The sequence below is a fragment of the Mustela nivalis genome (assembly GCF_964662115.1).
Source record: "Mustela nivalis genome assembly, chromosome: X".
NCBI classification, from domain to species: domain Eukaryota; kingdom Metazoa; phylum Chordata; class Mammalia; order Carnivora; family Mustelidae; genus Mustela; species Mustela nivalis.
In genome coordinates this window covers 4,325,629-4,346,246 of record NC_139040.1, presented here as the reverse complement: position 1 = coordinate 4,346,246, position 20,618 = coordinate 4,325,629, and the positions used below count along the sequence as shown (strand labels likewise).

The 20,618-nt window shown below is 62.6% G+C and overlaps 2 protein-coding genes and 1 pseudogene across 4 annotated transcripts in view; 2 read left to right on the top strand and 1 right to left on the bottom strand.

Moving 5' to 3' along the window:
* LOC309856045 (transmembrane protein 185A) overlaps positions 1-5,007 on the top strand; it is a 33,661-nt gene extending 28,654 nt beyond the window's left edge. For both annotated transcript variants that reach the window (XM_082716717.1, XM_082716716.1), the window contains 3 exons: positions 1,431-1,607; positions 2,132-2,255; positions 3,335-5,007. In XM_082716717.1, coding sequence (XP_082572843.1) covers positions 1,431-1,607; positions 2,132-2,255; positions 3,335-3,579 — 546 coding nt within the window. In that variant the 3' untranslated portion in view covers positions 3,580-5,007. The remainder of the gene's footprint in view (positions 1-1,430; positions 1,608-2,131; positions 2,256-3,334) is intronic.
* Positions 5,008-5,116: 109 nt separating this feature from the next.
* On the top strand, positions 5,117-9,318 carry LOC309856043 (heat shock transcription factor, X-linked-like). The gene is made up of 2 exons (XM_082716714.1): positions 5,117-7,392; positions 8,533-9,318. Exons 1-2 carry the CDS (start codon positions 6,829-6,831, stop codon positions 9,232-9,234), a joined length of 1,266 nt encoding a protein of 421 aa, XP_082572840.1. The 5' UTR covers positions 5,117-6,828; the 3' UTR covers positions 9,235-9,318.
* Positions 9,319-15,717: 6,399 nt separating this feature from the next.
* On the bottom strand, positions 15,718-16,719 carry LOC309856635 (melanoma-associated antigen 8 pseudogene; annotated as a pseudogene). Its single transcript has one exon. The product of its transcript is annotated as a melanoma-associated antigen 8 pseudogene (transcript).
* Positions 16,720-20,618: the final 3,899 nt, after the last annotated feature.

Sequence of the window (20,618 nt, the reverse complement as noted above, 5' to 3'; positions counted from 1 at the left end):
ACGAGGACTTGTATCCAAAACATCTGAACTCTCAAAAAACAAACAACCTAATTTTAAAATTGACAGAAGACTTGAAAAGTCAATCACAAAGAGGATATACATATGGCAAATAAGCGCACAGACAGGACATCATTACCCAGTAGGGAAAGGCAAATCGAGGCCAAGATGAGGTCCTGCGAGATGCTCCTCAGAAGGGCCGAGCTGAAACAGGATGCAGGGCGCGGAGGACGGGGGGCATGGATGGGGACACCCACACACCGCTGGGGGGGATGCCGAGTTGAAGGGGCACTTGGAGAAATAGTTTGGCCATTTCATGTGAAGTTAAGCACAGAGTGGACAGAGGATTTCGCAGTGCCGGTCCGGGGTATGTCCCTTAGATGAATGATGCTGTCCAGCCACATGAAAACCCACGCCTGAATGTTGGTGGCAGCTTTAGTTGGGACACCAAAAGCGGGAAAGCAGCCAGATTTCCTTCCGCGGGTACTGGACACAGGCGGTGGTGCCCGCACCCTCTGGAATGCGGTGGCGGGCTCGTAAAGAGAAGCAGTCTGTGGTCACGCACAGCAAGGAGGAGGGACGTCACAGGCCCTGTGGGCAGGAGCAGGCCGTTTCAGGAGGCAGCGCCGTGCGGTGCTCTGGGGACCACCCAGCGTAGTGAGAGGCATTGGTGGGTGCCAGGCGTTGGGGTGGGGTGAGGGGATGATGCCGTGAAGGACAGCACAAGGGAGTCCTGTGGGGGAAGCGGCTGTCCTGTGTCCTGCCTGGGGACACACAGCTCTGCACAGGCGTGTGTGAAAGGTCATAGACCTGTGCACCAAGGGAAGAGTCCGCTTACTGTTAGATAACGAGACAGAGGGATGCCGTCCGGACCCATGGGGCAGCCTAAGAGGGAGAAAGATTACACAGGGGAGCCGGGGAGGCCCCAGGGCTTCTCCGGTGTGCTCGTGTGGGGGCGAAGCAAGGTGTTTCTGGTGCGACAGCAGCAGGTGTGGACGTCGCCTAGGCGCGGTGACTGGGACCGGGCGGCAGAGCCCTCGCGGTGTCTGTGCGCATGTGAGTGGAGGGCGGCCTCGGCCGGGGTGGCCAACAGCCGCCGAGAGGAGGTGTCAGGGTGAGGTGGGGTGAGTGTGTGGGGTGGGGGCAGGCCGCCCCCTTTCCCTTGGGGTGGAGGCAGGTGCAGGCTGAGTGAGGTCCTGTCCCAGGAGGACAGCTGCCAGGCTCCTCATCCTGAGCATGGCCCACAGCAGAGCGTGTCCCGGAGCAGGTGTTGGCCTCAGACCATCCTTGGTGCTGTCCTGCGGGCTGTGGGGTGGCGGTCCTCGTTCGCACCGGCACTCTTAACTGCAGGCCTCTGCCGGGGGCATGGCTGCGCCTGCCTTCAGGTGCTGGGCCCAGAACACCCAGACGTGGTTCTCTCCTCCTTCCCTCAGGTCGTGTGCGTCCCTCTGTGGATTCTCATGTCCTTTCTGTGCCTGGTGGTCCTCTATTACATCGTGTGGTCTGTCCTGTTCCTGCGCTCCATGGACGTGATTGCAGAACAGCGAAGGACGCACATAACCATGGCGCTGAGCTGGATGACCATCGTCGTGCCTCTCCTGACTTTTGAGGTGAGCTTCCGGCAGCGGAGGTCTTCAGGCCCTGAAGCCGACCCTACCGCACGACGGCCTTCCGAGGGCCTGGGAGCCACAGCACAGGAGAGCGTGGAGGGGTGGGGGGCTGGGGAGAATTAGAGTGGCCTGCGTTTGGGGCGGGTGAGAGGTAGTCCGGTAGCCATCGCGTGGCGTGTGTGGGCGCGTTTGCCTCCAGGAGGAGGGACTTGCTGGATTCTCTATTGAGTTCCCTTAGAGGCGGACTTAGAGGCGGCACGGTTGCCTCTAGAATGAACCCCACCCCGCAGGAGCTTCCCATAACCGTCCTGGTGTTGGAAACTTCCCGAGTGCGCAGATTTTGCTTCATCCTGAAGTGGGATAAGTTTGTCTTGTGCTTCCCCCCAGAATAGAAGGCTGCGCTTGTCTCCTATGGGACTGACCTTTCCTCATGACAGCCGGCGAGGGAAGGGTGGACTAGCCTCCGACGCTGTCCGTCCGCAGATGCCTTATCAACAAAACCTCAACTATTTCTCTTTCCTTAGATCCTGTTGGTTCACAAACTGGACGGCCACAACGCATTCTCTTGTATCCCGATATTTGTCCCTCTCTGGCTTTCCTTGATCACTCTGATGGCAACCACATTTGGACAGAAGGGAGGAAACCACTGTACGTACTCAGCACTTCAGAAGCCCTTGACCTATGTGTGTGTGTGTGTGTGTCTGTGCCTGTGGCCCCAGTCTATGACAGGATGAGCCTGAGGGTCCCAGTTAAGGAGGTTGCCCAAGGAAGGCCTGGAACCTTCCAAGGGAGGGGTAAGCTGTCAACCTCACTCTCCCTGCCCTGCACTGTGACCTCCTTAGTAGTGTACTCTGCCGTCTGAGGTAGGGCTGACCGTGGCAGGTAGCCGCCTAGCCCTGTCCCCCCTGCTGCAGAGTGAGGGTCAGGACACCTGCTTCCTGGGGTCCCCTAAGGATTAGATAAAAATCCACGTTGCCCACCGAACCCCAGGAGTTCTCTTAGTGTCTGCGTCCTGCTGGCTCCCCCCAGGGACATTGTTGGCATCACTATGGCTTGTCCGTGGTGCCCTGCTTGCCCTCTCTTCTCTTCACCTGCGTGACGGCACATTCGGTTTTGAAGTGATCTTTCCTTCCTCACTAGACTGTAAGCTCCTTTGCAGGTAGCCTGAGCATGCCATTCTGGAAGTCAGGGAGCTGGAGCGGGGGTTGTGCCCTGGGAGAGAGAGCCAGCACTGAGCTGATGGTCCCATGGTAGAGAGAGCAGGAGCAGGCCTCCGAGAAGGAGCTTTGAAGGGCCTTGTGAGCTCAGGCTGCCTGCCGGCATGGACCAGCGTGCCTGCCAGATGCTGACAGAAGCCCCTTTTTGGTTGCCATTCGTGCCATTCTTTGTCCTGTGTGAGCATGTCCAGTGGGGAAGACGGCAGGAGGCAGGTATCCATCCGAGACGTACTGGAGCCCCCGTCAGAGGGCACCCCCCTCCCCTGATCTCTGGCAAGGTCACAGTGCTCCCTGGGGTCGTGGCCCGTGTGGGAAGCCCCTGTCAGAGAGCCAGGGAGCCACAGGCCTTTCTTCTTCCCTCAGTGGGTATCGGGCTTCGCTCGATCTTCGTTGCTAAGGCAGCAGGAGACAGCGTTACGTTGTACGAGCAAAACTTCACGTTCAGGAAAGGAAAGTGACAGGAGAGTCAGCGGAGGCCAGTGTTTGAAAAAGTGCATCCTTCCTTTTCAGGGTGGTTTGGTATTCGTAAGGATTTCTGTCAGTTTCTGCTTGAAATCTTCCCATTTTTGAGAGAATATGGAAACATTTCCTACGACCTCCATCATGAAGATAATGAGGAAACAGAAGAAGCCCCAGTTCCAGAACCTCCTAAAATTGCTCCAATGTTTCGGAAGAAGACCAGGGTGGTCATCACCCAGAGCCCTGGGAAGTATGTCCTCCCACCTCCCAAATTAAATATCGAAATGCCAGATTAGACACACTCCCTCGAGCAGAGTGCAAGTGGACCGGGGCGCACGCTGTCTTCTGCCCTCCTCTGCCTCCCGTTTACCCCACCCAGAACTAGGACTGGAGCGGGGGCTCCAGGGACTTCCATCTCATGCCTTGTTTGCACTCAATGCCTACCAGTGACTCACCGTGACGGGACGCACGCAGGGCAGGGGACGGGCGCGCGCAGTGTGGGCTGGGGGGAGGGTTTGTCAGCGGCTGTGGGTGTGATGGAGGGACCACGGGTGAGAAGGAGAAAGCGATCCCCTCTGGGCCGGCGCCTCGGGAGCTGGCTTGGCTCTGTTACGGATGGCTGATGAGGCCAGAGAAGGAACTGGTTTGCAAAGTGCTAAAATTCCCATCAGAAGCGTTCTTTGAAAATGTTTCTTTAAACCAGGCTGGCCTCACCACATAACTTCACGTCTGCCATTGGGGTGCAGTCAGCTGGCGCTGTCGCGGAAGCTTCGGGGCCCCTTGTGCCCTCACCGCCCTTTCTGCGTGGCTCCTGTGGGGGGGCGCTTTCTCCCCGGGCAGCACCGACAGCAGTTTTTAATGGCCTCATTGCTGAGCCCTTTCTAATGGAGTGACTCTGTGCCTGTATAGTATTTATACAAATATTTTAGCATTGTAATATACCGTGTCAAATCCTAGTTCTGTACAGTATATTCTGTTAAAGTATTTTTTTACAAGCTTGTATTGGAGACATAAGGTGTTCTGTTGCGGAAGTAGAAGTTGCTGGCACACCTGTCCCGCCCTGGGGCACAATGCGTCAGGGCACATCATCATTTACCCCTTGAGATCATACAGTAGCTGCTGCCGCCAGAACAGCCACAAAAAGCAAGAAATGGTCTGAGCTTTGCCTGTGTCTGGGAGTACGGGCTGTCAGACAACAATCACGCGTGACCTGAAACTAGAAATGCGGGACAGAGTGGCGGAGACGGAAAAGCCACTGGAAGGGGGAACTATTAAGATCTGAGGCCTTGTGTCTGCCCTTGACAGAAGCCCTTCCTGCTGGTCCCAGACCTTTCTCGAGGAGAGCAGTGGCTCACAGAATGGCGGGGTCGCGGGGTGAGCCCTGAGTCAAGGCAGAAGTAAGCAGCCCTCCAGGCTAAGAGCCTTTGGGGAGAACAAGCAGCCCTTTGTTCCAGGAGAGAAAAGGAGCACCAACATTCTGACGCAGGACCAGAGGGAAGGGTTGGACATGTGCAGCCGCTGCCCTGGCTGAACCGGGCTCAGCGGGTGCCCAGCACACACGCGCGCATGAGACCACCTGGCACAGGCTGCCGCAAGCCTGTGGTCTCTGAGGTAGAGGGAACGCTCGGGATGGCGAGGCCTTTCCTGCTTGGTGTGGAACAAATGTAGCGCAATCCACTATTTTTCCTCCCTGCAGCTGTTCAATAAACTGGTTCCTCCTTTTCCACGGTATTGTGTGCATCTGACTTTAGATGCGGTTCAGGCCACAAGGATGCTCTCAGCCCACAAGGAAATATCCTCTAGCGGCCAAGGGCAGCCAGGGTGCGGCGGGGGGGGGGGGGGGGGCGGGTGAACATCTCTAACGCGCCTGCAGGGACAGCCTGCACACGGAGAATGTGGAGGGAAAGACGGACGCCGGGAGCCTCGACCAGTGGCCTGGGACACCCCTGCCGACACCGCGACAGCTCAGGAGCCCCACGACACTACTCTCCAGCCCCAGGCCAGTCTGAACCCGTGACGGGCACTTGTCGTGGTCCCGAGGCAGCGCCCGGTGTCGGCAGCCGCTGGTGCCGCTCCCCCTACATCGGTTGCCCTGGGACCTCTGTCCGTCGGCCCCCGCTGTCTCGGCATTTCCCGGGCACTCAGCTCGGGTGGCATTTCAGCCCGCGGTTTGTACCTGCCGGGGATGGAGGGAGGCCCCGCGGGGAGCCCCAGGCCACAGACTCTGTTGCCTATTTGCTGCTAGACAAAATAGCCTCCAGTCTGGCGGTGCGTCTGCCGCGTGGCCATCTCTGGAAACTCACTGAGTTCCACGCCCACAATCGAGTTGGGGAGGGAGTGCTTGGGGGGAGGTGGGCCTGCACGTGGGGAGAATGTGCTGGAAGGCTTCTCTGCATGGCTTCCTCTTCTGGATCCTCCAGGCCCCAGAGCCCAGGGAAGGACCCCGGAGCTCCAACCCTGGCCACCAACCAGGACGGGTGCCCCTGCCACCGTCAGTGGAGGAAAGGGAAGGAAGCCAGCCGGTGTGAGGCCCCCGGCTCCCGGCCGGCCCGACAGTCTGCCTGGGAGGTGGTGGCCGGGTGTGAAGGGGGGCACGTGCAGGCTGAGGAGAGGCAAGGAAGGAGAAGGCGTCCTCCTGCCCTCCTCCTCCTCCTCCTCCCACCAGCACTCCCCTCCTCCTCCTCCTCCTCCTCCTCCTCCTCCTCCTCCATCTGCAGGGTGGTGGTGGGACACACCTGGCTAACCTGTTCACCTAAGTAAGCAGCCATCGGCCATGTGGCCTCGGGGGGACCCACAGCGTGGGTAGACTAGGAGGGTCTCCGGGGAGGACCTCAGCACCTTTTGGGACGAAGCTGAAAGGCCCGCGTGGCCCACACCCTTGACCGTGGACGCCCGCCCCAGCCTCTGCTCCCTGCTTGAAAGCGTGCATCTCGGTAGGGACTCTCGAGACCCACAGGCCCGGAGAACGACCTCTGACCTCTTGAAGGACGCAGGCCAGCGGAGGTCAGGCGGCACCCGGGGAGCTAGGTGTGGGATGGAAGGACGGTCTGGGGTTGGCCCCGGATGTTGGGTGTGTTACTTTTTTATAAAGATTTTTTTTTTATTATTTATTTGTTCGACAGAGAGAGAGATCACAAGTAGGCAGAGAGGCAGGCAGAGAAAGAGGGGGAAGAAGGCTCCCTGCCGAGCAGAGAGCCCGATACGAGGCTCGATCCCAGGACTCTGAGATCATGACCTGAGCCGAAGGCAGCGGCTTCACCCACTGAGCCACCCAGGGGCCCCTGTTGGGTGTGTTACTTTAAAGCCATAGACGAGGCTCCCCTTGCCCAGGGAAGGACCGGGTGTGACCAGAAGGTTGGCGTGCCGACAGGTCACTCGTGTGGCTGGCCCTTTATCAGGTCACTGGCTGGCTGGCTTGTGATGTCACCCCCCAAGTAACTGGAGCCCCTTTGTGATGTCCCCGGGGCCGCCCTGTTATCAAGGGGTGCAGCCGGCCAGGCCGCACTCGCAGGTCTACAGGAAGGAGGGACGCGCCGGAGCGGAGTATGGCCAGCAAGGAGAAGCGGGGCCCGCCGGGCCCGGCGCAGGGCTTGGGGCCGCCGCCCTCCCCTCCAGAAGAGGGGGCTCCTGCCGCCGTGGGCCCGGAGAGCAGCGCTCCTCCAGCACAGCCTCCCCTCACCCTGGCGCAGCCGGTGTCCCCTGGGGACCCTGGCTTCAGGCTGCTGCTGGAGGAAAACGCTTTCCAGGCCTTGGCCCAAGAGCCTCCGCTCCAAAGGCCGCGCACCTCCCAGGACGCCCTGTCGGTGGGAGAAGGCAGCCTCCTCTGCCTGCCCTTTCCCAAGAAGCTGTGGGCCATCGTCAACAGCACCCAGTTTGCGTCCATTTGGTGGGCCAAGGATGGCACCTGCATAGGCATCAACGAGAAGCTGTTTCAGAAGGAGGTTTTGGAGAGGGAGGGTCCGGACAAAGTGTTCGAAACGGACTGTATGAAGAGCTTCGTCCGCCAGCTCAACCTGTATGGATTCAGCAAACTGCGCCGGGACGTCCACACATCCATCTGCCTTACCAGCTTTCTCACCGGAGGGGCCCCTGTTCACGTCCTGAGCAAGGTAACGGGGGCCGAGCCGCCAGGCTCTGGCGTGCTGGGGTCGGGGTGGGGGGTGGGAGCCCCCGGGGCTGCCTCCTGGGCCTCTGGGGCCCGGGTCTCCCTCTGGGCAGCGGGGTCGGCGACCGAGACCCACTGTGGGGAAAGTGCCCAGGATGGCGCCAAGGGTGTCGGGGCTGCCTTCTTCAAGGACCCGCGTGATGGGCGCGCTGCCGACCCGGGCAGGCACTCAGTGGGGGTGGGGGGCACTGGGAATTGGTAAGAGAGTAGACGCTCAGAGCTCTCCTCACGAGGGAGAAAGGGTCTTCTCCTTTTTTCCCTTCTTTCTTCTGCGACCCTCCCCTCAGCGCCACCCCCCCCCCCCGCTTTTCCCATTTCTCTAGGTTTGTGTCTTTTGGTTGGGTGTGTCTGTGAGGCGATGGGCATCCGGGGATGGCCACACGTGAGGGACGTCGTTGCTCTGGGCACCCCCAAACGGCACGCTGCTTGCACGGGGCCCGTGCCCGAAAACCTCCGCCAACACCGGATCCTCCCGCCCTGCTGCTCGGGGCGGTGGGGGCAGCCCGCCTCCCCGGGGGCTGTGAGCGTGCCCACGCGGGGCTCCCGCAGCTCTCGGCCATCGCCGAGGCGGGTGGTCGGGCCCCTTTCGTGAACGAGCGGTGTGCCTGGGCGTCTGGGGGCTGTGCTGCCCCAAAGCCCTTTGGAAGCCTGTGGAAGGCTGAAGGAGTGGGCGTGCTTCCCGAGCCCAGCGGGCCCCTGGACGCCCCGAGCCGGGGACTCCCAGCCAGGGCGCGCTTCTGCGGCCAGCGGACCTTGGCTCGGACAGCCGCCCAGGCTCCCGCCCCCGTCTGCCAATCCCGAGCCTCCCTCCCTTGGACTCCAAGCCCCCCTCCTTTGGACGTGGATGCTGACCCGGGAGGCCCCTTGGAACCCTGGCCCCAGGGGCCGTGGGTGTCCTAAGTGAGCGAGGGCGGACGAGAGGACAGCGAGCACGCGGCTTCCTGCCCGGACCGGGACCTGCCCCCAGGAGGCCTCGGGGCCTACGGCTACCTCGGACCGCAGCGCGGGCCCGACCCGGCTGCCGCTTGCGATCAACTCTGTTGTGACACGGACTCTCTCGTCCTCTTTCCATTTTGCCCCGCAGTTACAGTTCTACAGGAGCCCCTTCTTCAAGAGAGACTGTCCTCACCTGCTCCTGAGGATGAAGAGGAGAGTGGCCGTGAAATCCACAGTAAGGCAGATGGAAAGCAAGCCCGAGCCCGACACCCTGGGCGTCCCCCCGGCGGCACCGACACCCGGCCTGCGGCACGAGGGAGTCCTGTCCTCTGCCGGGGACCCGCCGGAGCCAGAGAGCCGCCCGCAGGGCGACGGCCCCACCATCCAGGGCAGGAGCGGGTCGGCCCCTCCTGCCATTGCCGGCGCGGCGGCCAGGACCACCGTGGCCGCCACCCGCGCCGCGGCAGGCCGGCCCGTGCACGGCCAGCCCCAGGGTGCCCAGGCGCCCATCTGCCTCGCGCCGGCCGTGGCCCAGCCCGCGACCTTGCCCTGGGTCTGTGTCACCCTGCCTCCCGCGCAGATACACCCTTACGCGTCGGGGCTGGGCCTCGCCCCCGGGCCCCCCGTGCTCCTCCCCGGGCCCCCCGTGCAGCTCCCCGTGGCCGGGCTGCTGCCGCTCTGCCACCCCTGGGGGCCCGCCGTGGCCGCTCTGCCTGGTGTGGCTGCCGGACCCGTCACCCCCGTGACCCTGACCCCTCACCCCCCGAGCCCCTTCCACTGCTGTCCCGACTGCCGCTGTTTCCCCGAGTACCTGCCACCGACCGCTCGGCCCCCCGATGGCCCCCGCTAGGCACACCACCGCAGCCAGGGCCGTCTGGTTGTCGGAAATCAGGCAGGTTAATAAAACGTGTCAGAGAGGGAGCCCCTTGGTGATGAACCCAGTGCCCTCGGCCTCTGCGATGTTTCTTTCTTAGCGGCGGGCTAGGCCTCAGCTTTCTGCTTGCGCCGTCAAGAACGTGGCACGACACCCCTCCTGGTGGATGCGGGGCCCAGGACACCCTCGGTCAGGCCCCTCGGGTTTCCGCCTCCGCTCCTGAGGAAGGCCTCCGTGTGGCGCCTGACGGGTCCGAGAAGCTGGCATCGGGGGCTGAGGGCTCACCGCGGCAGGGTTTCCCTGGCCGGGCAGGCGCCCTTCCCCGTCGTGCCGGGTCCCTTGTATGACAGGACCTTCCCTTGACCCACGAGGGGAGGTCAGGTCGCCCCTCATAGGAGGGGAGAAAAGGTGGCCCTACCGTCCTCCAGCACCCAGAGGTGGGTGGAGACGGTCGCCGCCGGGTCCTACGGGTTTGCAGCGCAGAGGCTGCCTGCTGGTATCTGGAGGACAGGATGCATGGGGGGGGGGGGCTCTTCCCGTCCCTGTCAGAGGACCTGATAACTTTTCCCCTTTGTCCCCAGTCGTCCTCTTTCTCTTCCGAACTCAACATGTCGAGCGCGTCATGCTCCGACTTGGGAGGAAACAACCTCCGGCTCCTGGGGCGTGCAGCGCCTCGAGGACGCGCACTCCGCACCCCGAGCCGCCTCAAAGACAGAGTGTCTCAAGGGGCACGGGCAACGAGCTCCCAGGCTCCCGCCGTGGCCTTGACGGGCCATAGACCATACCAGGTGGGCTCTGGAACCGGGCAGCGGGGGAGAGGGGGAAAAGCAACCGTCCCCAGGACGGAGAGACACCGCTGCCCTTCACTTTTCCACTGGGCAGGAGTAGGGAGTCCCCCTGAGCAGGGGGGGAGAGCCCATAGGGCCCCCGTCCCCCTGAGGCTAGTGCGCGCCTGGCAGGGATGAACACTCCAAGCTTCTAATCATGGCTTGGTGTCTCTGCTGAGCTATCGCCACCTCCAGGGCCACCCAGGAGCCCAGCTAGGGTCACCTGGTTAGAACAAAAGATGCTCCTAGGGCTCTTACCTCTCGGGAAATGACAAGGGTTTTATTTAGGAGCCCTGTGTCAAACACAGGATCAGAGACTACATGTTAAGAGAAGCGATCCTCCCAGCACCCCCGTTTACAAGGGATTTAGGAGCCCCGTGTCAGGAACCGGAGCCAGAGACCTGTATGATAGAGAGAGAGAGACAGACAAGATATAGAGATACAGATGTAGAAGTACAGAAATCAGTATCTTATTAGGTCACAAGGAGCCTGGAGCATCTCAAAGTGCCAGAAAGTAGGGACACGGTAAAAATAAAATGAAAGCGAAACAAAGCCACTCTGTACCTCAAAGGGACCCGGAAGCTGAGTGAGATCCCTTCGGAAGACCAACGCTAGAACAGTGTGAGCGACCAAATCGAGCGAAACTGGGATGTGACCCAAACGATAGAATAAAACCTCCTCGAGTCCCTCGTGAGGAAAGACAGGATGGCCCGGTGAAGGGACAAGTGCGCGAGAGTGGACAAGCCTCCCGCAGGCGAGGCCCAAGCTACCAAAGTAGATACCGCTCCCCCAGAGAGGAGGAGCGCAGCCCGGCTCCCCAGAGGGCGGGGCTGGGCACAGTGACCTCCCCCAACAGCACCCCGCGAAACAGACAAATGAGAGGGTCCCTTTCCACTGGGGACCCCGACAGCCTCTACCTCAGCCGCATGCGGGGGTCCGCATCCACAGTGACGACCCGTACTCCTCGTCCGGAGACACTCTCCAGAGGATGGGGTGAGCATCTCTCTCCTCTGTGCTCTTCCTCTCAGAAAGCTGTAGCCGGCCCCCCGCCGGAGAAATCTATCCGACAGACCCCAGTTGATGGACGTCCCACAGTGCGTGTGACCAGGACCTCTCCTAAAGCTCACGGTCCTTCCCGACAGCAAAGTCTGGGAACTCCCAAAGCCAGGAGTCGTCCTCGGAAGACAGGACACCTCAGTGGGGGATGGGGCATCGTGGGAGGACAAGATCCCACTCGCGCGCGGATGGAGAAGGACCCACCGAAGGCTGCTCTGGGTTCGGGCCCGGCCGCTGCTCGGCCGCGCCCCTTCCCAGTCCTGTCCCCTTCCCTCCCAGCCGACGGGGCGGTCCAACGGTGTCCAGCGGGCTCACTCCCCTGGGCAGGCTACACATCAGACACGCAGCGGGCCGGCAGTTCAAAACACCCTCCCACCGGGTCTACGGACTGTCACGGCCTGCCCAACGGTGAGTGTCCGGGGGACCTTCTGCGCACATCCTCTGTCCGGAGCTCGGGCAATGCAGCATTGCCGTTCCCACTGTCTCCTGGCTGTCCCTTGGTCTCACACCCTGCCTCCCGCCACTTGCCCTTGCCCTGTGCTCAGCCCTAGCTCGGGCCCGGTACAGGCAGAGAGGCCCCAGGCTTGCTCGTGAAGGCGCCAGGACCGGGGACAGCGGTATTTGTCCGAGAGGACGGTCGGTCGGTGGGAGCCAGCCTGAAGGCCAGACCCCTGGCGAGGCGGCGGGGATTCAGGAAGGCATGGCTGGGCCCGGGCAACGGGGGCTTCTGAGAGGAGCAGGACCGTGCTTGAGACACCTCACACCAGCCCCTCCTGGGAACGGGTCAGGCCACCTAGAGACCGTCACGTCGTCTGGCCAACGGGTAAGGGGGCCGGTCCCTGCCCTGCCCAGCCCTGGCCACAGTTGCCGGGGAACCGGGTGACGAGTGTTACCGTCGACACGATTGAGAGAGCCTGGCACCCCTGAAATGACTTCCTGAAGGATGCTCGTGGTGGTGCTGGGCGAGTCCGAAGTGGGACAGCAAAGCAGTCCAGGACAGTCTGGATCAAACACCATCCCACGACCTCCAAGTCCGTTCCCTCCGAGGACGGCACGCAGTATCCCTGCTTCCATCCTGGAGTGCCCCACGGGCTCCAGTCCTGGAACTTGGGCCGACAGCACCCAGTTCAAGAGGTCAAACAGGCTCCAGCTCACCACAGCCTCCTCTGGGCTCCCCTGACCCTCCCCTGCTCAGCCCAGGGCAGTCCAGACGGGATGACGAGGGGGTGCTCCTCCTCCCACCTCTCCTGGGGCGGCCAAACCTCTGTACAGCCTGCCGCCTGGGAACCCAAACCCCCTCCTCCAGGGCTGCTTTCTAAATCCTCATTTGAGACTGCGTTGAGTGGGGGAGCGTGCCGGTGGCCACGCCGTCACCTGCAAGTCTCTCCTCTGCCCCAACGGCCCGACTGCAGACACCAGGGTCCCAGCAGGCTCTGGGGATGGCTGACAGGGACACACGCCCACTCTGGCTCAGCCTCAGGAAGCAAAGCCTCAGCGTCACCTGCGCACGGCCACCTGCTTCATGAAGCAGTTGGGGTTACACAGGACATCTCCGAAAATAACACAGCGTTGTACACGGTCTCACGCAGTCACCGGGCGACGACTGTCACTCGCGGGCCCCGGGCACACGCGCCACCAGGGTGTCGAGTCAGCTCTAGCGGAGGCGCGGGCACGCTGAGCGGGATCCACGGCTGGGGCCTCCCAGGAAGGATGAGTGTGAGAAGACTGGGGGGTGAGGGCTTGGCAGCGGGGAGACAGGAGGACGAGACCGCAGACACTGCAGACCGAGGCCAGGGTCAGGACAGGCTGGGCAGTGCACGAGGCATGGGGGCTGCGGGCCGGGCCCCAGGAGGAGGACCCCCACCCCAGTTCCCACAAGGCCCACATGCAGCTGGCTGCCCGGCTCCCAAAAGAGACTCACGACTGCCCCGCGGGCACTGACGGGGTAGCTCAGGGACCTGGCGGTGCAGGGGGCAGGAAGCGTCCCTACAGCCCGTTTCCCGAGCGGGGGCTCCTGTGGGGAAGGCCGCCCGCGCTGCGCGGAGCAGTAAGGCCCACACGTCGGGCATGACACACACGCAGAAGCGTCCGTGGGTCTGACACCAGAGTCTGGCTGAGGACGCGGTGCGCTCTCTGTCCTGTGCTGCCATGGCAAAGAACGGATCCTGGGTCCCTGGGGCGCCTTCGATAGGAATGCCTGTGACAAACAGGATTCTGCCACGGGAGCCTTCCTAAGTGCGAGAGGACAGGCCATGCCATTCCCCTCTTAGCCTGGGGACAGGAGGAGCACAAGGGGGGGCCCCGGCACCGGACATCGCTCTGATTCACTCTTGCGGACTACGTTTTCAGCCCAAAGCCGCTTTGCTACTTCGCTGAGGCAAAACCCCCTCATTTCTGGGAGGGGTTCCTGAGAAAGTCCAATTTGCCTTGAAAGTCTCCGCCTTTGGATGTGCCCAAAGACCAAGGGACAGGGGCTTCAAGTGCAGGATCGCACCTAATGTTCCCGAGTTGGCACACGCACGGACGTGGCTATGGTTGTTCACGACATCTCAGCGGGGCTGATCGCCTTCCACACTCCGGAGCCCCTTTCGGCACTTCCCAGGGTCATAACCTCCAAGATCTCAGTGGGCTGACAATGTTCGCTGTCCTCGGATGCACAGTCCGAAACCTCTCTAACCCGTGCTTCTCTGCTCCTGTTCCCTTTAGAAGAGGCCGGAACACGGGCACGCTGGCGTCTGAGGGTCTGCGCTGCTTGGGACAGCTGTCCGGTGCTATTGTGACCCCCCCCCCCCACGCTCACCCTCTACAAATCTTTCGTTGCCCTGACAGATCACAGACGCGGGGTTCGAGTGGAACGTCAGAGAAGCGAAGCACACCGAGCTCCCTGCCTGTGCACCTCCGGGAGGACAGATCGTGCCCAAATGGGTGAGGGTGGCGCAGGGGGTCCAGACCCGCTGCGTGCAAGGAACCCAAAGGTCCCCAGGACCAGGAAGAGACCACCTCGATGCCTCTTTTCAGCTTCTCTCCCATGCAGACCTCTGAGCTTCAAGCATTCCTTCCCACGAACACCAGCCACTCTTCAGGACTGGCCGAGGACCACTCCGGGGAGTCCCGATCATTTCTCCTGGCCGAGGAGCCAGCGAAGGCTCCGCCGGTCCGGGGGGAGCAGGGCTGTCCGGGACGTGCGCATTCCCCGCTGTCGTCCACAGAACGGTCGTGGAGAAGGTGGGAATAAAGCCCCTGAACCTTCACTGTGTTCAAATACCCTGTGACGGGGCCCGGCACGCTGTACCTTCAGGCCACAGACACTCGGCCTTCTCCACGGCCCAAGGCAAACTGCTCCCGGCGTTTATCCATTTAAGACATCTGTCCCACCCCAAAAGCACCCGATGCCCAAAGACGGCCACTGTCACCACCCAGCTTCCCCGTGACCGGCAGCACAGAAGCGATCATGGGGCCCCTCTAGTCACAGCCCTGCCGCCCGGGCTGGGTCAGGGGCATTTCCAGGGCCGTCCTCGCCTCGGGAGCAACACCCCCTCACGGCTTCCGCTTCATCCGCAGCTCTCAGGGCACGCCTGCCCACCTTCGTGCCGCGACTGGGACTGCTACACACAGTCCCCTATGGCTGGACGTGTCCTGCTCCTAGCGTCCTCGCGCTCAGCCGCAGGGCCTTCCAGACGGTAGAACTCAGCCCACGTCGAGGAATCGAGGAGCCAGTGAGCCGAGCTCCCTGTGTGCTGAGCGAACGCTTCTCCTCCGTTCTTGAAGAACCAAGCCAGGGCAGGAGCCCCGTGTGTGTGCCTCTGCCACGGACACCATGACAGCCAGCGGGGCATCAGAGGCAAGAACCCACACGCTTATCGTCCCCGTTCCTGACCCCCTTCCCCTTCCTATTCCGTTCTTTCGCCTTCCCAACCCACCCCGAGGCCAAGCCCTGTGATTCTGGCCCAGAGCCCAAAACAGGAGGCAAGGTGTCTAGGCTGGTTTCTAGGACACGGCAAAAATCCTTTTTGCTGAAAGATATTTTATGTGTTTATTTATTCGAGAAACAGCACAAAGAGAGGGAGAGGGAGAAACAGGCCGACTGAGCGGGGAGCCCGATGTGGGGTTATATCACAAGATCCTGAGATCCTGACCTGAGCTGAAGGCAGATGCGTAACCAACGGAGTCCCCCAGACGGCCCCGGGACATGACAAAACTCGTAACTCTTGAACTGGGTCAGGACAAACGCTGTGTTGGGGGATGTCACGCACACACTCAGCCACTGAAGCCAATGAAACCTCCTACGCCAAGGAACCCACTGGAGAGCTCACCAGGGACACCGAGCTCTGAACTTGGGAGGCATCGCAGGGAACCGCCCTCCACATCCCCAAAGGAGGCTCTTTGCCCTGCATTTTCCCCCAAACCTCCCTGGCCCTGCACTGCTTCGAAATCCCAGGGCTCTCTCTTCACACACACACACACACGCACCACAACAGGGAAGAACCAAGAAACAGCCTCACTTCGTGCCCGGAACCCGCAGGACAAACTTCCGACCCCGCCAGGGCCCGGACCGCACCACAGCCGCTCCTGGGGCTCAGGACCCCTCTTCCTCACGGCTCACAGCCTCTTCAGAGGGGGCCAGGGAGGGAACCGGCAGCCCGGGATAGACCCGCAGCAAATACTCCAGCACCTGCAACCTGCTGGTTTCCGCGTGGGCCCTGGGACCCCACAGGAACTCGTAGCGGGCAGGGTCACTGCCGGGCACCTGCTGGTACTCCAGGTACCCTTCCTGCACCCAGACGTTGGTCAGGAGCTCCCGGGGCTCCCCGAAGATGATGTGCTCCTCGCCGGCATACACCCCCATGACCCCCAGCGCTTCCCACACCACCTCCTCGGGGGCACGGTCGCCCTCCAGGAGGATCACCGCCAGGAGCACCACCAGGAGGCCGGTCTTGGGCGGGCCCTGCTCACCGCTCAGCATCGCATCGCAGGTGAGGCCCAGGACGGTGACCAGGACGTAGCAGTGCTCGCTGGGGTCCACTTCCTTCACCTCCACGCCGAACACCAGCCGCATGCACTCGGACGCCTGGCCCAGCATCCCGGGGAAGGCGGCCTGCTCATCCTCGCCGACGATCGCCAGCATCTCCGCCTGGCTGGCCGGCTCCTTGGTGAGATACTTGAGGAGCAGGAACCCCACCAGGTCAGCTGTCTTCTCCTGGAGTACGTCAGAGACCCGGGGCTCAGCTTCGTCGGACTCCTCCCCGGTGCTGGACCCCTCCTCATCGGAGCTGCTGGAGCCCTGGTCGGGCGGGCTCCAGGCAGTGGCTGCCATGGCCGCGGGCAAGGGGCAGGCCATCTGAGGGCTCTGGGGAGGACTCGGGGTCCCCGCAGCAGACCCCTCCTCCTGGGGGCCCAGAGACAGGGCCGAGCAAGAGAGGGAAGGGACGGTGGACTGGGAGGAGGCAGAGGCAGAGGAGGGAGGTAGGGTCTCCTCCCCTCCAGCCCCGCACTGCTGAGCCTCCCCCAGGCCCTGTCCCGGTCCTGGACCGGGGTCTTCCTCCAGCTTCCACAGCTCACTCCTCTGACCCAGGGGCATGGCGATGGTGTCGGGCTGAACCTGAAGACACATGTGGGTGGCTCCTCAGGGTGCAGCCCAGCCAGCAGAGGCCCGGATGTCCCAGAGCTGACAGTGGGCTGCGTCGCCCAGGGGTGCCCAGGGGTGCCCTCTGCGTTGGGACCCTGGCGCCAGGCTCACAGCAAGTACCTCACCTTTACCACTGGCACTCACCTGCACCGTAATCTCAGGGACTCCTGCCTCACACCGAGGGCTCAACAGCTGCTTCTCGATACCCCTAGGGGAGAAAAGGAGGAGGCACCTCAGGGGACACCCTTAGAGCACAGCCCCGGGGCCCAGGGCACACAGGACGGCTGGGTTGGACTCCTGAGTCTGCCACCCGTCCAGGCTGGGCCGTCCCCTCCTTGGCCTCTCAGGGGACTTCTTCCCCCTGCCAGGACCTAAGCCCCACGCCCCTTGGCCCAGAGGCCAAAGGGTCCCAGCAAGACCACGCGGCCCTGAGCCTCCACGGAAGGAAAGCGAGGGGGTCACATCTGGACCGGCCTGCATTAGGTCTACAGGGCTCGTCACGGGTCTCCAGGGATGGCCACATGTTGGGTGCCATCTATGTGGGATGGGTCTGCTTCTTGGTCTATACCTTGACCCCAGGAAGGCCTGGGAAAACTCCCGGTGTTGACTGGAGGCCACCTTCCTAGTGTCAAGGCCTCATCTCATGGAGAAGCCGGAAGGAAAAGCGAGGAGAACTCAGTCTGCCCACCGATGCCCCGTCTCCCCACTGTCTCCCCGGATCCTGCTGTGGAGACATCTCCTCGTTTCTCACTTCCACCCCTGCCTCCTCCATGACCTGAGTACAGACCCTCAGGCACAGACCCTCCCCTCCCAGAGCCCAGGGAATTGGGGACGAAGAGGGGCTCAGCCCGACAGACCCAGCCCGGGTTCTCAGGGCGGTCAGGTAGAGCTGGCCAGATTTCTTGGCCATCCCCTCCGCGTCCCAAGGGGGTCCTCGTTCCTGTCTCGGGGGTCCCCACATTGATTCTTGCTGTACCAGGGCCTCCTGTGTGTCTCCCAGGTGGGCTTCCTCAGATGACCCGACTCCGACCTCTCCCAGCATGGCCCGCGCCTCCCTGAGAGCTCCCAGAGGACGGTGAGGAGCCACCACGTCCATGTCCGAGGGTCCGTCCCCCACCGTCCGCTTCCAGCAAGATCCCAAAGGGCTGGCAGTGGGGACCGAACCCTCTGTCCTGGGATGGGGATGCCCTCGGGCTCCCGGGAGGCTAATCCTCCTTCTGGCCAGGGCCTGGTCTTCCACGCAGCCCCCAACCTGAGATAGAGGCCATGTGCCCCTCGGCCCGAGACCTCACTCCCCGAGGTCTCTCCACCTTCCAGCCCATGAGACAAGTGAGCATGCCTGCCACCTTGGGCTACCGCTGACCGATCCTCCCTGGGCTGCCAACCGGGCAAGGCCGGACTCTGGGGCACTGGCTTCTTTGTTGAGAAGGGGGACCGGGTATGGCCAGTCCTGCCCCAGGGTCCTCATCCTCTCTCCCAGAAGGACCTGAGACCCTCCTCCCCATCCCATGCTCCTCTCTCTCTCTCTCTTTCTCTCTCCCACACACACACCCACACACACAAACACACCCACAAGCCCTCCACACCCCAGGCCGTGTTCCTTCTCACCACATCCCACAGTCTCTCACACCCAGATGTGGACATCAGGACAGGCATGGGCTCCTCCTACACTGGGGCCTCCTCTCCGAATTGAACATGCTGGGGACCAGGATGCCTCAGTCCTCCCTCTGGTCCTCACCTTCCACCACAGCAGGCCCACGGTCTGCCCGGGAGGTCTTGAAGCCCGATGCTTCCACCCAGACCCGCGTCTCTGGGAGACTTGGCGGGAATGCAGGGCTCGCCCGATGTGATCATCTGTCCCTGGGGCCTCCTGGGACCAAATGTGGTCTCTGTCCCCAATCCTGCAGTCCTCCTTGCGGTCCTCGCCTTTCCCCCCAGCCACACACGGTCCATCTCCCCCCTTACGCGTTCTTGAGGCGGTGCTCCATCCTTGTGACCACCGGTCCTCAGAAGCCCTGAGTCTGAAGTGGCCACCCACGGCGTGGGATCGCCCGCCCCAGGAGCCTCCCGTGGCTGAACCAAGCCGCGGTCCAGCGGGCTCCCTGGGGACTCCCTCGGGTCTTCTTGCCTCGAGCCCTAGCGGGTTCCGGGCCTCTCCTGTCTGCTGTCCCGGGGCCGGGGCTCCCACACCAAGGCTATCGCTCCCCTGAGCCCACTGGCTCAAGCCTGTGACCACGATGTGCAGCGGCAAAGCCCAAGACTTCCCAGGGCTGACCGCGGGGGCTGAGATGGGGCGTCCAGGTGTCTCGGGCCTTCTTCCCCTTTCCAACGGGGCTCCCTGGTGCCTATGCCTTTGTGTGCTCTACTGCCCGTGGATCGCCTCCTGGACCCCAGCGCATCCAGCATCCGGGAGACCCAGCTGGGCAAGTGAGGTACACAAACACGCACATACCAACACAAATGAGGAGTCCGTGTCCGACACTAAGACGTCTAGGGGCTGCCTCTGGTTTGGGGTCCAGGGTCCCTCAGACCTCCCTCTGCATCCTCGCCGTGAAGCCCAGCACGGCCTGGGCTGCCCCCTGCCCCTCTGAGCATCACCGCCTTCTGCCAAGGTCCCCAGTGTCTGTGAGACCCGGATGCGGAAGTCCGGACTCGCCACGTGCTCCCATCCCCCTTCCAGAATATCTCTGGGCTGGGGTCCAGGGTCCCTCAGTCCTCCCTCTGCATCCTCGCCGTGAAGCCCAGCACGGCCTGGCCTGCCCCCTGCCCCTCTGAGCATCACCGCCTTCTGCCAAGGTCCCCAGGGTCTGTGAGACCCGGATGCGGACGTCCGGACTCACCACGTGCTCCCATCCCCCTTCCGGAAATTCCCTGTCTCTGGGCTCGGGTCCAGGGTCCCTCAGTCCGCCCTCTGCATCCTCGCCGTGAAGCCCAGCAGCACCTGCCCCCACATGTTTGCCCACGCGAGGGAGGCCCTCTTCCTTCGGCAGAGGTCCCCGGTCACTAGAGAAAGCCTGAGGCGCGAGTCCCACCCTAGGGGATAGGAGACCCCATCCCGCCCAGATGCCTTTCTAAACTGACCCTGGGAACCCAATGCTGTGAGGTCCCCCTGTCCTGCCTCAGTGTTCATACCTTGAATCACATTCGCGCCTGAGCCCTCCCTCTGACGACCTGAGATCGGCTCCTTACACCAGGCGCTTTATCCCCAAGAGACCCGGATGCGGAAGTCCGGACTCGCCACGTGCTCCCATCCCCCACCACGGACCTTCCCTGCCTGACTCTGGGCTGGGGTCCTGGATCCCTCAGTCCTCCCTCTGCACCCTCACCATGAAGCCCAGTATGACCTGGGCCCGCCCCTCTGCCCGCCTGAGGGAGGCCCCGCTCCTTCCACCAAGGCTCCCAGTCTCTCCGGGGGCCCCGAAGCCCCAGTCAGGCCACCAGATCTCTTGTCCCATCCCCCCCGGGCGGACTTCACGGAATGGCCTAGGGAGCCGACGTGGGAGAGGTCCCCTCTGGCCTCCCTCGGGGTTCATACCTTGAATCACATTCGCGCCTGAGCCCTCCCGCTGACGACATGATATCAAATCCTTACACCAGGCCCTTCGTTACTCAGAGACCCGGATGCGGAAGTCTGGAATCGCCACGTGCTCCCATCCCCTTCCACGGACCTTCCCTGCCTGACTCTGTGTTGGGGCCAGCGTCCCTCAGTCCTCCCTCCGCATGCTCACCGTGAAGCCCAGCAGGACCTGTGCCCTCCCCTCTGCCCACCCGAGGGAGGCCCTTTTCCTTCTGCCAAGGTCCCCGGTCACTAGAGAAAGCCTGAGGCGCGAGTTCCACCCTAGGGCATAGGA